An 18,938-nucleotide genomic window follows, 5' to 3' on the forward strand; every position below is an offset into this window, starting at 1 on the left:
GCTTCAGCATCAAGCAATTTGTCAGATAAAGCAGCTGTTGTTTCCTATGCAAACGATGCTGCACACACACACACACACACACACACACACACACACACACACACACACAAACACACACACACACACATTCGCCTCTCTGCGTGCGAGACACACATTCACATTGTGTCACCAGCATTGATGACAAATCTCTTTGTTTTATGATGCAACCACACACACACACACACACACACACACACACACACACACACACACACACACACACACACACACACACACACACGTGGTTTAACGTTTATATTTCTGATAGTTTTATGTCAAGTGCTTCTCTTTGTTGAGATTTCTGCAGCTTTTGGAAGTGTGTTTGTAGTTCTCAGTCAGAGCATGCGCAGTGGGTTCACTCATTACACAGACACGTGTTCACGTGGTCTAAACTTTATGAGCTAACTTCTCTGACCTCCTCTCATCTTTACGAGAGTCCTCCTTGTCTCTTCCTCTCTTTTTTTTCTGATGCGCCAGGACGCGTGCCAAAGTTTGGTGCGTAATGGACACCGAGCTATCACTTCTCCCCCCTCCTCTTCCTCCTCTCCGCCGTGTTCCCGACATGCTGGGATGTCTCGAGAGTCCAGGAGGAAGGAGGAGAGAGAGAGAGAGAGAGAGAGAGAGATGACAATAGACCGTTTGAGTCCATCTGAGGGGACGACCCGCTCGCCAACTCGTGGATGGATGGACAGATGGACACATAGAGAGAGAGAGAGAGAGAGAGTGAGAGAGAGAGAGAGAGAGAGAGAGTGCGCGAGAGAGAAAGAGAGAGAGAGAGAGAGAGAGAGAGAGAGAGAAAGAGAGAGAGAGAGAGAGAGAGAGAGAGAGAGAGAGAGAGAGAGAGAGTTGGGTGTCCTTTACGCACATTACGCACAGATGGTTTGGCGCCTCCAGAAGAGTAAAGTTCCCTCTGGGCCGGTTCGTGACTTCTCGCTGTGTGTCTCAATGCTGCGGCGCTGCTGGCCGGACTTCCCCGCAGGCTTTCTTTTGGAGCAGGTGTTTATTTCCCGGTAACCGTTAGTGTCTCCCGGTGCATCAGCGACTCTCTCCGCGGCGGACATGTCGGGACCGAAGCCGTCGTTAAAGAGCGGCGGCTCCCCGCAGAGCCGCTTCCAGGTGGACGTGGTGACGGAGGCGGCCTCCAGCGACGGCTCCAAGCCACCCGAGGAGTCCAAAAGCCGGTTCCGGGTGGTGGGGTTCCTGGATTCGGTGGCGCTGGGCAGCGCCATGGACATCGGCCTGCCGCCGGATGTGTCCCACGACCCGGACGCGGCGCGGAGCGACTCGGTCAGCCTCCACTCGACGGGCACGGGACACACGCACATCTCCGACAGCCACTCCAACACCTACTACATGAGGACCTTCGGACACAACACCATCGACGCCGTGCCCAACATCGACTTCTACCGGCACACCGCCGCGACCCTCGGGGAGAAGCTGACCCGGCCGTCGCTGTCGGAGCTCCACGATGAACTCGACAAAGTAAAATATAGTAAAAATATATGTTTTCATCACTAACAATAACTTCAACATGTTCCAATGTGAGTTTCTGGTCCAGAAATCTCCACTTCAGCAGCTCTTACATCACCACACTTTACTCTTTCACTCCTATATATTCTGAGGGTTTGTTCACAACGCATTCATAAACTCATTTATACTACATTTATTAATAAAAACAGGGAGGAAATAGATTTTGTTAATGTCTGTTGACAGTATTTTCTGATTTATGAAGTGAAACAAAGAGACATCCAACATGTCTTCTGTACGAACTGTTGACTCTAATATGTCAACAACATACAACAAGAATGTATTACATGTATCCAAAGTTCAGATTTATGTTCTGGAAATTTACATAATATAATTCCTCATTTGCATATTTAAACATAATATTTCAAAAAACTCAAATAAAAATGAATTCTCTTAATGTAGTGAATCAACTGGGGAAGTTTCATGTTGATATCGTTTAGTTATTTCCCTTTATAACACGTCATTGCCAGTAAAAGTCACGCCTTCATAATGTGTAGTAGTAGTAAGTAAGTATTGTTGTACGATGAGTTCCTGTAATTATTATTAAAGTCACTAAAGAGCTCAAACAGCTGCAGGAACATGGATGGAGTGTCTGCGCGCTTTGGTCGTTTATGATTTCATTCCATTCATTTAAAGACTCAGACGCACAATGTGACACAGAGACTCTGAGTGGGATCAGTGACATCACTGGAGGCTTGACCCCAACACACACGCACACGCACGCACGCACACGCACACACACACACACACACACACACACACACACACACACACACAATGGTGCCTCTCATGACCCTCGCCACGCGCCCACTCCTCAGATCGCTAGGTGTCCTGACACAGACCTGCATTGTGCATCGATGACGCAGCAGTAAAAGTATTGTTGCAGCCGGACGTAGAACTCGAGTGCACGACCCAGTATACATATAGTATACACAGTATGCATAGTATAGTATACCCAGTATACATATAGTATACACAGTATGCATAGTATAGTATACACAGTATACATATAGTATACACAGTATGCATAGTATAGTATACCCAGTATACATATAGTATACACAATATGCATAGTATAGTATACCCAGTATACATATAGTATACACAGTATGCATAGTATAGTATACCCAGTATACATATAGTATACACAGTATGCATAGTATAGTATACACAGTATACATATAGTATACACAGTATGCATAGTATAGTATACACAGTATACATATAGTATACACAGTATACATAGTATAGTATACCCAGTATACACATAGTATACACAGTATGCATAGTATAGTATACCCAGTATACACAGTATGCATAGGATGCATTAAACATGAGTCATGGGTGGGCAGTGTCATGGTCACTGTCTTCAGCTCTGAGAGAGTAAAGTTCAGCTTGTAGCCTTTGCATATTGACTTCCTGTATATTTCCTGTTTTGGTCGCGTGAGCTTTGCCTCCCGTTTCACTCAAAGTGCGTCAAGAGTGAAGCAGTTATTATGGTGGTTTACTTGTTAAAATGCAGTTAATAAATCGTATGACGGCGATGGACTTGCGGTGATCAGTGCTGAGTTATGTTTTTAATTTGAGGAGAACAACGAGCTGCTCAACAGCCTGAAACACCAGTAAAGGACTGGGAAGTGAACTCATCACAAGTTACCAGAACAAACGTTGTTCGCTGCATGAACTAAATGCATGCATGCATGCATGCATGCATGCATGCATGCATGGCTTCAGGTTAGTGCTCCTCCTCTGCTACTCAGTACTCACCCGTCCGTGGCCGTTTCTCTATATGTGTTCTTGGTCGCAGCCCGAGAGTTATGGTTTCGTTTCAAACGTCTGCATCGAGCCAAGCACGGTCCAAATGCCCGGATGTGACATGAAACGCCCATTTTACCCAGGATGCATCGGAAGAGACTTGTCGGAGGAGTCCCGCCGCACCGGGCCGTCAGCGCTCTGCTGCCGCCGAGAGGAGCCTGATCCCGGCAGGACTTTTTGAAATGATCCGCTGGTTAAACATGAGATATAATTCTGTTTGGAGGGTCGAACGAGCAATTTGTATTATTTATTATGTATTCACAGCAACGTTCCATCAGTTTGACTGAGGGAAAGGTGAAGATTTATAACTTAATTTAGATTTATAAATTTAACTTCATCGTGCAGCGGTGTCTTTTTACTTTTGACCGAATTGTTTGCAGTTATAAGTATCACAATATATAATAATAACACACATCTATACAGATAGACACATAATTGTATGTATATTGTGTTATGTTTATATATATAATATATACACACATAAAATATAAATAATATAAATGTTTATAAACACAATATATACACAATTATATGTGTATCTGTATATATAATACATATATATTATATATACTATATACAATTATATGTGTATCTGTATATATATATATATATATATATATATATATATATATATATATATATATATGTATATATATAAGATATATAAAATACATATTTATACACACAATATATACATTTATATGTGTATCTGTATATATAATACATATATAATATATATAATATATACAATTATATGTGTATCTGTATATATATATATATATGTATATATATAAGATATATAAAATACATATTTATACACACAATATATGCAATTATATGTGTATGTCTGTGAAACCAGTGCGAAAAAAGCAGCGTTGTCAGAAAGACGTCCTGCGTCCTTTAGAGTCTAAACTCCAAAAGTACACAAGTCTGTACTTGTGTACTTGGTATTGAGAACCTTTCCCCTCTTGGCTGTGATTGGTTGTCAGGATCCGTTTGAAGACGGTCTGGCCAATGGAGAAGAGCCGTCGGCGGCTGAGGAGGCGGCGGCGGCGCTGAGGGCCAAGGAGGCGAAAGGAGGAACCGTCAAGTTCGGTTGGGTCAAAGGAGTCTTGGTGAGTGTTCTGCTCAAGAATATTCCTCTATTGGGATCCCATCAAATACATGTCTCATATGTGTATGTGTGTGTGTGTGTGTGTGTGTGTGTGTGTGTGTGTGTGTGTGTGTGTGTGTGTGTGTGTGTGTGTGTGTGTGTGTGTGTGTGTGTGTGTGTGTGTGTGTGTGTGTGCGTTGCAGATCCGCTGCATGCTGAACATCTGGGGTGTGATGCTCTTCATTAGAATGTCCTGGATCGTTGGACAGGCTGGAATCGGTTGGTGCAAATGAGACAAAGTAGTAGATGTATTACTTTGTACTTAAAGTACTTAAAGGATAAAATACCAAAACCAACAAGGAATGTACTAATAAGTAAAAAGATCTTGTTTTCTAACATATCTTCTGCTTTGTCCAAATCAATGAGCTAGAGCTACTCACAGAGCCTAATGTACACAATGTATACAACCAGAGGAGTCGCCCCCTGGTGGTCAGGAGAGAGAATGCAGCTTTAACACATGAAGAATAGACTTCTATACAACCAGAGGAGTCGCCCCCTGGTGGTCAGGAGAGAGAATGCAGCTTTAACACATGAAGAATAGACTTCTATACAACCAGAGGAGTCGCCCCCTGGTGGTCAGGAGAGAGAATGCAGCTTTAACACATGAAGCATAGACTTCTATACAACCAGAGGAGTCGCCCCCTGGTGGTCAGGAGAGAGAATGCAGCTTTAACACATGAAGCATAGACTTCTATACAACCAGAGGAGTCGCCCCCTGGTGGTCAGGAGAGAGAATGCAGCTTTAACACATGAAGCATAGACTTCTATACAACCAGAGGAGTCGCCCCCTGATGGTCAGGAGAGAGAATGCAGCTTTAACACATGAAGCATAGACTTCTATACAACCAGAGGAGTCGCCCCCTGGTGGTCAGGAGAGAGAATGCAGCTTTAACACATGAAGCATATACTTATATACAACCAGAGGAGTCGCCCCCTGATGGTCAGGAGAGAGAATGCAGCTTTAACACATGAAGCATAGACTTCTATACAACCAGAGGAGTCGCCCCCTGGTGGTCAGGAGAAAGAATGCAGCTTTAACACATGAAGCATGAACTTCTACACATTGTTGTGTTCGTGTGCAACAGGACTCACCATTGCGATCATTCTGATGGCCACTGTGGTCACCACCATCACCGGTCTGTCGACTTCTGCCATAGCAACCAACGGCTTCGTACGAGGAGGTGAGTCAGCTCTCTACTTTGAAAGCGTTCTCTGACGAGTGGGGAGAGTTTCTTTGTTTATCAACCTGCTTTCCTGAAAAACTAAAATGCATTCTCAATGACGTTTTGAGGGGATATAAAACATATTCAGATTTTTATCAGAAATCAGCAGAAACTACGGGATCCCAAACATATTTGAAGTAACAGCTCCAGCTGCACACATGCAGGCTCAGGGAAACTTGTACCAATGTTTTCAATGAGTCCTTTGAAAGTAATTACTTTAAATGAACGACACTCTAGTTAACCAGCACCAATGCTCACTATCACTGCTGTCCAGGAGGAGCGTACTACCTGATCTCCAGGAGCCTGGGGCCGGAGTTCGGAGGCTCCATCGGCCTCATCTTCGCCTTCGCCAACGCCGTGGCCGTGGCCATGTACGTCGTGGGCTTCGCGGAGACGGTCGTGGAGATGCTCAGCGTGAGAAACACTTTGGTCGTAAACACTCAAAGCGTTGGTCCGTCCCGTCTATCGAGCAGCGATTCTGACGCCGATCTCGCTCCGTCTGGTTGTTGGTTGCAGGATGTCGACGCCCTGATGACCGATGAGCTCAACGACATTCGCATCGTCGGGACTCTGACCGTCATCCTGCTGCTGGGCATCTCTGTGGCTGGAATGGAGTGGGAAGCCAAGGTAGGTACTGGGAATCCAAAAGACAACAGGAAGCTGTGAACACCCAGAATCCTCTGCTGACACCTCAAAGACGGACACGTGATGCTTGTATCAAACCTTTGAGGCCCCGCACACGTCACAGCCTGTCTTTGGTCAAGGAAACATCTCTACATATTTTGGATGGATTAAGATTATATTTTGTACAAAGAATCATGGTCCCCAGAGGATGAATCCTACTGACTCTGTTGATTCCCTGACATTCACGTTAGTAGTTTGCCTCTACAACTATTGGATGAGTGCCATTCAACTTGGTTCAGACATATTCCTATTCCCCTCAGGATGCCTTTTTTATTAAAGGTTGGTGATCTTCTGGCTTTTCATTTAGTCTACATGTTAAAACTGCCTCATATTTTAGTTTATGACCAAATGCCTGCAGAAAGAAGGACGTTTGCATCAGGCTCTCGTCCCAACGGTCCTGCTATAAGACGATCAATTACCCAAGAGGTGAGTATGAGCGCGCTATGTGCCACTTTAACTTAGTTAGGATCGCAGAAGTGTGAAAATAATTTGTGCATTTGATCTGAGAGTCACAATCAGGACTCTAAATCAGGGATTCTAAAGGAGAGCAAACACATCAGCTAATGTTCTTCCTCGTAAAGGGTTCATTTTATCTGTTGCAAAATCCAAATCTCTCAGGGTTCCTCTGTGTGTTTCTGCCCATCAGGCTCAGATCGTCCTCTTGGTGATCCTGCTGGCCGCCATCGCAAACTACTTCATAGGAAGCCTCATTACGGTGGAAAGCAAAGAGCCAAAAGGATTCTTCGGCTACAACTGTCAGTCTGCGCTCTCTTTGTTTGATCCAAACTTTTGGCTTTGACTTTGAATTTAAATGATCACCCAAATGTGTCTTCGGTTGGCCTCTCTCCTTCTACAGCCGCCATCTTTTTAGAGAACCTGGGTCCGGACTTCAGAGAAGAGGAGTCGTTCTTCTCGATGTTCGCCATTTTCTTTCCCGCGGCCACCGGGATCCTCGCCGGAGCCAACATCTCCGGGGACCTGACGGTGAGCTCCAGTCTTTGCATTTCATAGGGTTCATTGACGGTTTATGACCGGATTTCACTGACGAAGGTCGGAGCAACCTGATGAATAAGACCTTGCACATCTAATATGAGTGAAGACTCAGCAACTCCATTGGCAGATTTTGTTGGACTGCTGATGTGAAGTAACTGAACTTTTCCTTGTTTCCAAATCAGACGACAGGAAACACAGTGTTCACATATCATCTATCCCCTCTAATCGTCAGTCTTGGACACTGAACAGTCCTTCAGTGGGATTCAACAGCGTAGCATCCTTGATGTTCAGTCTGACCTTGAGAGTCAGCTTGGTGTCAAGTATGTCCGCTGCTTGAGGCTCACGGTAAACTTAATCTCCTCTCCTTCTTTAGGACCCTGCATCAGCGATCCCTAAAGGAACTCTGCTCGCCATCCTCATCACCGGCATCACCTATGTGGTTATCACCATCTCTGCAGGTACACCTGTACACCTGTTTAGCATTCAATCGGTTGAGCTTTCCTGGATTCTTGGATATTTGTTTCTTGTTGACTACAGTTGGAGTCTGGCAAACCCAATGTGATGTACAGTTACATTTTGGCAACTTTTTGTAAGGATTCAATGTCATTTCACAATGAAATGCAGTCGTGTCCACAAGAAAACATGGTGAGACTAAACAACGTCGTGCATTCCTTCAGTACATCTTTTGATTTTGTAAAAAACATGAAACAAAAATGAGCATCATTATGAAAATGGATGCAGAATAGTTTGTTCACATCTGAGTCACAGCTTCAGGACATGTTGTGGCTTTAAAAGGTTCATTTTCATTGAAGCTAAAGAAATAAAAGAAAGTGCATAATCAGTGGTGTGAGATCATCGCTGAGTGGTACATGTTCTGTAGGGATGCTAAATGGTGCAGCAACCAAACTAAACCCAACAACCCCCCCAAACAAAACAACGATGCTCTGCTGTCGTTGCAAGTCCTCAGAGTGTGCGTTTCTTTTCTCCACCTGCAGGCTCCTGCATCGTGCGGGACGCCACCGGCGACCACAACGACACGGTGAGCGACACGGTGAACTGCACCGACGCCGCCTGCACGCTGGGATACGACTTCTCCATCTGCAAGGAGGGCGGCTGCCAGTACGGCCTGATGAACGACTTCCAGGTACGGGACCCAGAATGACGAGGAGGCTACGCACTCCTGCTCGTTGAATACATACATACCACCTGCAGGTTCTGTTGTACTGCTGCTCGTTTTTCTGCATGTTGTCATACAAGATGTGTGTGTGTGTGTGTGTGTGTGTGTGTGTGTGTGTGTGTGTGTGTGTGTGTGTGTGTGTGTGTGTGTGTGTGTGTGAGAGAGACACACAAAGTGCAGCAGTGATAATAGCGACTGTTGTTTTGAGTCACAAGGTTCTCGCTGGTTGGAGCCAGAGCTGAATGAGAGCATTGAATACATCCACCTACACACACACACACACACACACACACACACACACACACACACACACACACACACACACACTCTTGTTTTATTAGGATTCTTTGTTACGTTCTGATCTGTTTTTTAAGCAGATGTGAACAAATTTCTCGTCCTCTCATTTATGACTTATATTATATTATCATTGTTATTATTATTTTGATTATTATTTTTGGCAGGTGTTCCTGTTTGAGAACGGAGCTTCCTTCAGTTCAGTCAGTAATACAAATAATATGATATGTGATGATTTTCATCATCATTCAAGTTCAAATCTGTGGAATGATTGAGGTTGTAAACAATAACCCTGAAGGCAGATTGTGTCCGAGACACAAAACGAAATACAAATTCTGAGAAGTAATAATTTTAATACACATTAACATTCAGTTTGGGACTTTTGTTACATGCATTTACTGTCTTTTCAAAATAAACCTCAGTGGTTATAACAGTGTCATGACACTGTCTTTTCAAAATAAAGTTCCGACATGAGTCGACTTAGTGTTAAGCTCTACTTCTGCAACAGAACGACCTGGTTTGAGCTGAAACAAGTAAAGTCACGTAATATAACTGCGTGAGTAAAGTAAAGTATGTTTCATAATAAAAGCGACGGTAAAATGATTCAGTGTTGACTTTTGGTTTCTCACGGGACGCGAACAGCTGCCTCCTGGGTGAAAGTCCTTTGTTTGTTTCTTTTACATTTAATCCATCATATGTACCTTCACAATTGTAAAGACTCTGTGTGTGTGTGTGTGTGTGTGTGTGTGTGTGTGTGTGTGTGTGTGTGTGTGTGTGTGTGTGTCCAGGTGATGGGTCTGGTGTCGGGCTTCGGTCCTCTGATCTCCGCAGGGATCTTTTCCGCCACTCTGTCGTCGGCTCTGGCCTCGCTGGTCAGCGCGCCCAAAGTCTTCCAGGTCAGAAATGTGAATCTTTATTTACAAAACAAACAACAACAACAACAACACAAATATAACCTCTGACAATAAATATACATTCAACACATCAGTCGTACCTTAACATACTGAATGAATGAGTAACGAATGGGTATTTTTGTGAAGCCATTGATTAATAAAAGAAATACATTTTGTTTGAGAACAAAGACTCAAGGTCAATTTACTCACAAAAAAAAGAAGCTTTCAATTGCATCTCACGGCCCTCTTGAGTGTAGTTTAGTTTTTAGCCCATCAGCTCGTCCATCCTTTCTCATATCTCAGGAACGCCACGAGGGAACTTCTTCAAATTTGGCACACACGTCCACTTGGACTAAAGGATGAACTGATGATAATTTGGGGGTCAAAGGTCAATGTGATCTCTCCACTGGCACTTTTAGCCACATGCTAATTATGACGATTTGACATAAATGTCTCATAGGATGAAATGAAGTGATGACGTTTTGGACGTGGATGGATAAACTGCCTCTTACAAACAAACGGGAGGCGATAATTCCCAAGATGTCACCCCTCTTCCTGTGCTTGTAGGCGCTGTGCAAAGACAACATCTATCCGGGGCTGGGTATGTTTGCAAAGGGTTATGGGAAGAACAACGAGCCTCTCCGCGGCTACGTGCTGACCTTCGGCATCGGCCTCGCCTTCATCCTCATCGGTGAGGCTCCGAACACTAACCGCGCCTTTAATACAGCGGCAGCTTCTTGAGTCTTGAACCTCTTGTTGTGGTTTCGCCTCCCAGCGCAGCTGAACATCATCGCTCCGATCATCTCCAACTTCTTCCTGGCCTCGTACGCTCTGATCAACTTCTCCGTGTTCCACGCCTCCTTGGCCAACTCTCCAGGTAAAGCGTGCAGACCACCGCCCGCTTTCATTCACTACGTTCCCGTACCATTGTTCAGAATTAAAGACTATATTCCTCTTTCGCTCTCTGCATGGCTGATGAAAATGAATATTCCAATTGACTTGCAGCCGTGCATATTCAGATTAACATACAGTAACCGTGGTGGACTTGTTTAACTTCGCCAATACCAATAACCTGTTGATTCCAAGTCTTTCATTATGTTTAAAAGTACTCCTCTGTTGGGCAAGCATCTCTGCAAACTGATGCCTTTTTACACCTCGTGTGAAACAATATTTTCACGCACCGGCCTTCGAGGTGTAAATATGACGATATAAAATGAAAAATACATAAAAAAATACAACTCACCATTATTCTGAATTATCACCATATTATGCCATAAACCCGTATTTGAAGTAGAACTCCTGATATCGTCTTTTAAATGCAGCTTTCTTCTTCTTCTGTCTCATCATTGGGTCTTTTCCTCTTTCTAAAGAAGCTCTAAACACGCCGTTTTATTTACTCTTTTTTACTCATTTTTACTCGCTTGTGAGCTTCATCTTTGGGGGAACGGTGTCACGTGGCCGAGACGAGCGTCCAGACGGACAGACGGATGTATCCGGTCATTTTCTAAATAAATCAACGTTTTGTTCATTCATTCTTTCTGGTTGGGGACCACTGGGCCAGATGGTTGGTGCTCAACAGGCAGTAAAAACCCAGATTGAGTCTCAAGTTCTGAGTGTGCTGTATGAAAGTCCACAGAAGGCTCCTGACACCTCAATGAGATCATCTTCATCCTGTATGTCTCAGTGTAGAATGAGAATGTCCAAACACAACATCATCATATTGGTAGGAATAGCAGAATAAATGTGTGTGCATGACCATGTGCTCAGATATTCAGTCCTGATAACGGATGAGGTTGATCAGAGGCCATGAATTGACTTCTAGACGTCAGTTGACCTGAAAAGGTCTCGACGTTTCTTTCCTTCGTCCTGTCGGGTTCAGGATGACCAAAGAAACGTCACATGGTTCCACTCCTGTTGATGCACCTGGTATTCAATACAGCATCCTTTGTGAGGTATTTATTATCTAACTCTGTCCCTCGAGGGGACTCAAGCGCCATCGTTGTTGATTACTGAACGATGACCTTCAGAGTACGACAACACCTGCTCGAGGCATGTGTATAATAAAACTTTAATTGGGAACACGTATATTTTCGCCGCTTGAGCTGCCCTTGAACCATAAATATTGATATTCACTACTTACAATTCAAGACAAATGTCCAGGCATTGACCTCTATCTCGTAGCTAAAACTCCAAAACGTTGTTTCTGCCTAAAACATCCATAATTTTCTCGCTGCATCGGTCTGTTTCATCCCATAACATCAGAGCGTCTCTCTTCCGCCACAGGGTGGCGCCCCAGCTTCAAGTACTACAACAAGTGGGTGTCTCTGGCCGGGGCCATCCTGTGCTGCGTGGTGATGTTCGTCATCAACTGGTGGGCGGCGCTGGTCACGCTGCTCATCGTCCTCGCGCTCTACATCTACGTCAGCTACAAGAAGCCCGGTGAGGACTTCACCTTCTCATCGCTCGTCTTCATTTCTGCTGGCTGAAGACAGTGAGACGGGCCTTCATCTCCACTGCTATAACTGTGTGTGTGTGTGTGTGTGTGTGTGTGTGTGTGTGTGTGTGTGTGTTTCCTGTAGACGTGAACTGGGGCTCGTCCACTCAGGCTCTGATCTACAACCAGGCTCTGACTCACTGCATGAACCTCACCGGAGTCGAGGACCACGTCAAAAACTTCAGGTCAGCCATATGAAAACTTATTGTCACGATTATAACGACCTAAATAATGTACGATATTATCTCCATAATAATCAGAATTAGCTAAGGGTAAATTTATCACGCCACTGTTCCTTTTCCTTGTCATTTCTGTCTCTAAATGCTAATGTATGGTTTCTCCTTTTTATTCTTGATTTAGTTTTATAGACCCATCTTCCTCTGGCGATGAATAAAGGAATATTTTATCTTAATTCTTATCCTATTTTATTGCTTACCTGTATGTATAAATTCTGCTGTAGCGAAATACATTCCCCATCTATCCATCAATGCCTCTATCCACCTATCCATCCACCCATTTCTCTATCAATCCATGCACCCATCCATCTATCATCCATCCATCCATCTATCCATGCATCCATCCATCTATCCATGCATCCATCCATCAATGCCTCCATCCATGCACCCATCCATCTATCATCCATCCATCCATCTATCCATGCATCCATCCATCTATCATCCATCCATCAATGCCTCCATCCATGCACCCATCCATCCATCCATCCATGCCTCCATCCATGCATCCATCCATCCAAGCATCCATCATCCATGCATCCATCCATCCATTCATCCATGCATCCATCCATCCAAGCATCCATCATCCATCCAAGCATCCATCATCCATGCATCCATCCATCCAAGCATCCATGCATCCATCCAAGCATCCATCATCCATGCATCCATCCATGCATCCATCATCCATGCAGCCATGCATCCATCATCCATGCATCCATGCTCCCTCTCGTGATGTCATCGCTCCCTCTGATGATGTCACCGTGTGGTTTTCAGGCCTCAGTGTTTGGTGCTGGCCGGTTATCCAAACGCGCGCCCCGCCCTGCTGCAGCTGGTCCATTCCTTCACCAAGAACGTGGGCCTCATGGTGTGCGCCCACGTCAGGACGGTACGGAGGCGGTGAGCGCGGCACGTTCTCTCCCCGCCGCTCACCGGCGGCCCCGTCACGCTGTGCGTCTCTCTGTGTGCAGGTGAGCCGGCGGCCCAACCTGAAGGAGGTGTCTCTGGAGCACGGCCGCTGCCAACGCTGGCTCAACAAGAAGCGCCTCAAGGCCTTCTACACCCACGTGTTCTCTGACAACCTGAGGCACGGGGCGCAGTTCCTCATGCAGGTACGGAACCCGCTGAGGAACCCTCTGAGGAACCCTCTAAGGAACCCTCTGAGGAACCCGATGAGGAACCCTCTAAGGAACCCTCTGAGGGACCCTCTGAGGAACCCTCTGAGGAACCCTCTGAGGAACCCTCTGAGGAACCCGATGAGGAACCCTCTGAGGGACCCTCTGAGGAACCCTCTGAGGAACCCTCTGAGGAACCCTCTAAGGAACCCGCTGAGGAACCCTCTGAGGAACCCTCTGAGGAACCCTCTGAGGAACCCTCTAAGGAACCCGTTCCTCAGGGATCCAAAGTCCTGCACACTGTTCACGCTGGATTCATCAATAGGTTTACTTTCTGTTCCTGAAGACTTGATTTTAGATTTTATTTCCAGTTTTGTTATTGTTTTTATTGTGTTGTTTTACTTAATTATGTTTGTTTATTGTGGGGTAATAAAAACCCAATCTGGCTTTATTTTAAACCAAACCGCCTTCATTAAAGTAAAAAAAACTTATGAAAATCAGATTTTAATCAGAGAAAAATAAGTTATTTTTTACTTTGATATATACATTAAAATAAAAAATAAGTACAATTTGAAATATATGACTAAAAATATATGTATATGCAAAATATTTTTTTTAATTAGAAAACATTTAAATTAAAAAAATACAAAATTCTGTTCTTTTTTTATAAAATTAAAAATGACAATGACAAAATAAAAGATATTAAAGAATTAAAAGAAAAACATTTATATAGAAAAATATAAAGAAAATAAATACAAAGTAAAACAATGTAATAATACAAATAAAAAAATATTAAAAATGAAATATAAATGAATGGTCACCTCCTTGTTCTCTGGTGTGCAGGCTGTGGGTTTGGGTCGCCTGAAGCCCAACACGCTGGTCATGGGTTTCAAGAACAACTGGAGCGATGGAGACATGCGGGATGTGGAGATCTACATCAACACCATACAGTAAGAACCTGCTCTTCTCATACAGCCGAGAGACCATGTACGGTGGCCAACAAGGGACAAATATTCCCATCCGGAGAATCGTGCTGCGGCTTCAGAAACGATGCCAGTTTAAATATATATATATATATATATACATATATACATATATATATATATATATCAAAGGCCATTTATAAAAAACACTTTTTGTTGTCCTGGTCGGATGAACACCGACAGTGAAGTTGGATGCTCTGTGTTCCAGCGACGCCTTCGACCTGCAGTTCGGAGTGGCCATCCTCCGCCTGCGGGACGGCCTGGACGTCTCCCACATCCAGGGGCAAGGTAGGCCGTCTTCCTCGCGCCTGTCCGGCCGCCTGTCCGCCGGCAGTAAGCCGCATGTGCCCGTTTGTCCCCGCAGACGAGATTCTGACGTCCCACGAGAAGCCGCCGGCCGGCGAGAAGGAGGTGGTGGTCTCCGTCATTCTGACCAAAGACTCCGACTCCGACTCCTGTCCGTCAAAGACCACCAGCAGCCAGAGCACCCCGCTCATCATGAGGGGTGAGGGCCTCCGTCTCTTTGCTGTTTTGTTATGGTTATGGTGCTAAAGGTTCAATATATATATATATATATATATATATATATATATATATATATATATATATATATATATATCAGGGTTCTTACGGTCATGGAGAACCTGGAAAACTCATTGAATTTTAAAATGTTTTTTTCCAGGCCTGGAAAAGTCCTTGAAAAAAATGAAATCCCAAAAGTTTAGTAAAAGTCATGTAAATGTGTTATATTCATGTGTTCATGACGTTCATTTACGCTGAGTTTGAAATAATTCATGCTTTTAAAAGAAAGAAAGAAAGACTCAAAATATAAGCAGGCGTACATACAGGCATCTATATAAATGTTTATTCTTTTAATCAAACTATTGTCTCATTCATTTGAGTCATTTAAGGTTTACTGTATGCTCTGTATTCTCATTGTTAGTTTAAATACTACATTTACTCACTTTTTACTGTTTACACCCAGATTTCACTAAATGTTTGTAATGGACATTTGGTTTAAAGTCATGGAAAAGTCATGAAGTCCATTGGTCAGAATGTGTATGAACCCTGATATATGAGTCTGCACGAGAAAGCTCCAGCACATGTTTAGCCTAGTTTAGCACAAAGCCTGCTAGCGGGGCTAAACTGCTAGCGTGTCAGTCAGGATGTGTTCTCTCTGGCACCAGAGAGAACACATCCTGACTGACACGCTAGCAGTTTAGCCCAGCTAGCAGCTTCGCCCCGCTAGCAGTTTAGCCCCGCTAGCAGTTTAGCCGCGCTAGCAGTTTAGCCCCGCTAGCAGTTGTGTGACGAGCGTGTCATGTGATCAGCAGCCACAGAGGCCAAGTGTCCCCTGAGCCTCGCCGACCAGCGGCTGCTGGAGACCAGCCAGCAGTTCAAGAGGAAGCAGGGCAAAGGGACCATCGACGTCTGGTGGCTGTTTGACGACGGAGGTCGGTCATTTGTTCCTTCAATAATGAATTCATTACTATTATTATTATGTTATTATTCATTATAATTGTTTATGTTATTCAGCATGTAATGCTATTATTTGTAGTAGTAGTATCTATTAATTAGTAGTAGTAGTTGAATCATTATCATTTGTGTTGAATGTAGAAGCCCAAAAAGGAGTTTGACACATTTTTTTATTTATTGTTTTATTTGGGATCACAACGCTTTCCTCTAGACTTTAATCATGTTTCACTTCAAGCTTCAGGTTCAGGCTTCATGTGTGTGTGTGTGTGTGTGTGTGTGTGTGTGTGTGTGTGTGTGTGTGTGTGTGTGTGTCCTCAGGGCTGACGCTGCTGATTCCCTTCCTGCTGACCAACAGGAGCAAGTGGGGCGACTGCAGGATCCGCGTCTTCATCGGCGGGAAGATCAACCGCATCGACCACGACCGCCGAGCGTGAGTCCCATCAGCCGCCCGATGTTTACACTCACACACACACATGCATCCTGTAGGTTGACCTGCGTATGTGTGTGTGTGTGTGTGTGTGTGTGTGTGTGTGTGTGTGTGTCTGCAGCATGGCCACGCTGCTCAGCAGGTTCAGGATCGACTACTCGGACATCCACGTCCTCGGAGACATCAACACCAAACCCAAGAAACACAAGTACGACACCGACGGATGTATAAATATATACATATTTAAACTTGGACATACAACTGTACAGGTAGAACAATGCATTACAAATGCATGAAGAACAAACATCAAAGCATTCCTTTCAGTTAAAAATGAAGTAGAAAGGAACAAAAAATAATTTCATAAAAAATACAAAAAAACAGTGAAATTATTATATTTTAAAAGAATTGAAGCCAACGTGTGTGAATTTAAATACTTGACAATACATTATAGCATCTTGCAAATTAGCTTCATGGAAGAAGTTGGAAAACAAGATTGAAGTTTTAGAGAAAAAAAACACTTCTTAACCGCACACTTTGTACAACTGCCCTTACAAAGTATTGTTGCATGAAGACGGACACACACATCCTGGTTATTTTTGCCGCATTCTGGATTTTACATCCCATGTAGTGACGTAATGCAAATGTTTCTGTGCTGCTTTCTCTCCATTTCAAGTCATTCAAGATAATCGTGTCTTCTTTGTCCAAGTGTCCCTTGAATCTGTTATTATTATTTATAATAATATATAATTATATTTTTTTATTGTGGAAATTTCCCCTTGCGGGATTAATACCATACCTACCTATCCACCTACCTACCTATCTATCTATCTATCTATCTATCTATCTATCTATCTATCTACCTACCTACATATCTACCTACCTACACACCTACCTACCTACCTACCTACCTACATATCTACCTACCTACACACCTACCTACCTACCTACCTACCTACATATCTACCTACCTACACACCTATCTACCTACACACCTATCTACATATCTACCTACCTACACACCTACCTACCTACCTACCTACCTACATATCTACCTACCTACACACCTACCTACCTACACACCTATCTACCTACCTACCTACCTACACACCTATCTACCTACCTACCTACCTATCTACCTACCTACACACCTACCTATCTACCTACCTACCTACCTATCTACCTACCTAACTACCTATCTACCTACCTACACACCTACCTACCTACACACCTACCTACCTACACACCTATCTACCTACCTACCTACCTACACACCTACCTATCTACCTACCTAACTACCTATCTACCTACCTACACACCTACCTACCTACCTACCTACACACCTACCTACCTACCTACATATCTACCTACCTACCTACCTACCTACCTACCTACCTACCTACACACCTACCTACCTACCTACATATCTACATATCTACCTACCTACCTACATATCTACCTACCTACCTACCTACCTACATATCTACCTACCTACCTACATATCTACCTACCTACCTACCTACATATCTACCTATCTACCTACCTACATATCTACCTACCTACCTACATATCTACCTACCTACCTACCTACATATCTACCTACCTACCTACCTACATATCTACCTACCTACCTACATATCTACCTACCTACCTACCTACCTACATATCTACCTACCTACCTACATATCTACCTACCTACCTACCTACCTACATATCTACCTACCTACCTACCTACCTACATATCTACCTACCTACCTACCTACATATCTACCTACCTACATATCTACCTACCTACCTACCTACCTACATATCTACCTACCTACCTACCTACATATCTACCTACCTACCTACATATCTACCTACCTACCTACATATCTACCTACCTACCTACCTACATATCTACCTACCTACCTACCTACCTACATATCTACCTACCTACCTACATATCTACCTACCTACCTACCTACATATCTACCTACCTACCTACCTACATATCTACCTACCTACCTACCTACATATCTACCTACCTACCTACCTACATATCTACCTACCTACCTACCTACATATCTACCTACCTACCTACCTACCTACACACCTACCTACCTACCTACCTACCTACACACCTACCTACCTACCTACCTACCTACCTACCTACCTATCTAACTACCTACACACCTACCTACCTACCTACCTACCTATCTACCTACCTACCTACACACCTACCTACCTACCTACCTACCTACCTACCTACACACCTACCTACCTACCTACCTACCTACACACCTACCTATCTACCTACCTACCTACCTACCTACCTATCTACCTACCTACACACCTACCTACCTACCTACCTACACACCTACCTACCTACCTACCTACCTACCTACACACCTACCTACCTACACACCTATCTACCTA

General features: G+C 43.9%; 1 protein-coding gene across 1 annotated transcript in view; it reads left to right on the forward strand.

Annotated features, from left to right (window-relative positions):
• Positions 1-1,098: 1,098 nt before the first annotated feature.
• Positions 1,099-18,938, forward strand: part of LOC306740464 (solute carrier family 12 member 2) — a gene marked incomplete at its 5' end in the record, with an annotated part of 19,823 nt that continues 1,983 nt past the window's right edge. The window contains 23 exons of the mRNA XM_079222620.1: positions 1,099-1,521; positions 4,371-4,496; positions 4,678-4,753; positions 5,620-5,715; positions 6,032-6,171; positions 6,274-6,384; positions 7,088-7,196; positions 7,298-7,425; positions 7,808-7,892; positions 8,430-8,578; positions 9,694-9,801; positions 10,366-10,489; positions 10,574-10,675; positions 12,082-12,237; positions 12,378-12,477; positions 13,300-13,411; positions 13,494-13,634; positions 14,481-14,587; positions 14,829-14,908; positions 14,985-15,125; positions 15,955-16,074; positions 16,415-16,526; positions 16,645-16,731. Coding sequence (XP_079078746.1) covers positions 1,099-1,521; positions 4,371-4,496; positions 4,678-4,753; positions 5,620-5,715; positions 6,032-6,171; positions 6,274-6,384; positions 7,088-7,196; positions 7,298-7,425; positions 7,808-7,892; positions 8,430-8,578; positions 9,694-9,801; positions 10,366-10,489; positions 10,574-10,675; positions 12,082-12,237; positions 12,378-12,477; positions 13,300-13,411; positions 13,494-13,634; positions 14,481-14,587; positions 14,829-14,908; positions 14,985-15,125; positions 15,955-16,074; positions 16,415-16,526; positions 16,645-16,731 — 2,933 coding nt within the window. The remainder of the gene's footprint in view (positions 1,522-4,370; positions 4,497-4,677; positions 4,754-5,619; positions 5,716-6,031; positions 6,172-6,273; positions 6,385-7,087; positions 7,197-7,297; positions 7,426-7,807; positions 7,893-8,429; positions 8,579-9,693; positions 9,802-10,365; positions 10,490-10,573; positions 10,676-12,081; positions 12,238-12,377; positions 12,478-13,299; positions 13,412-13,493; positions 13,635-14,480; positions 14,588-14,828; positions 14,909-14,984; positions 15,126-15,954; positions 16,075-16,414; positions 16,527-16,644; positions 16,732-18,938) is intronic.

This window comes from Taurulus bubalis (genome assembly GCF_910589615.1).
Source record: "Taurulus bubalis genome assembly, chromosome: 8".
NCBI classification, from domain to species: domain Eukaryota; kingdom Metazoa; phylum Chordata; class Actinopteri; order Perciformes; family Cottidae; genus Taurulus; species Taurulus bubalis.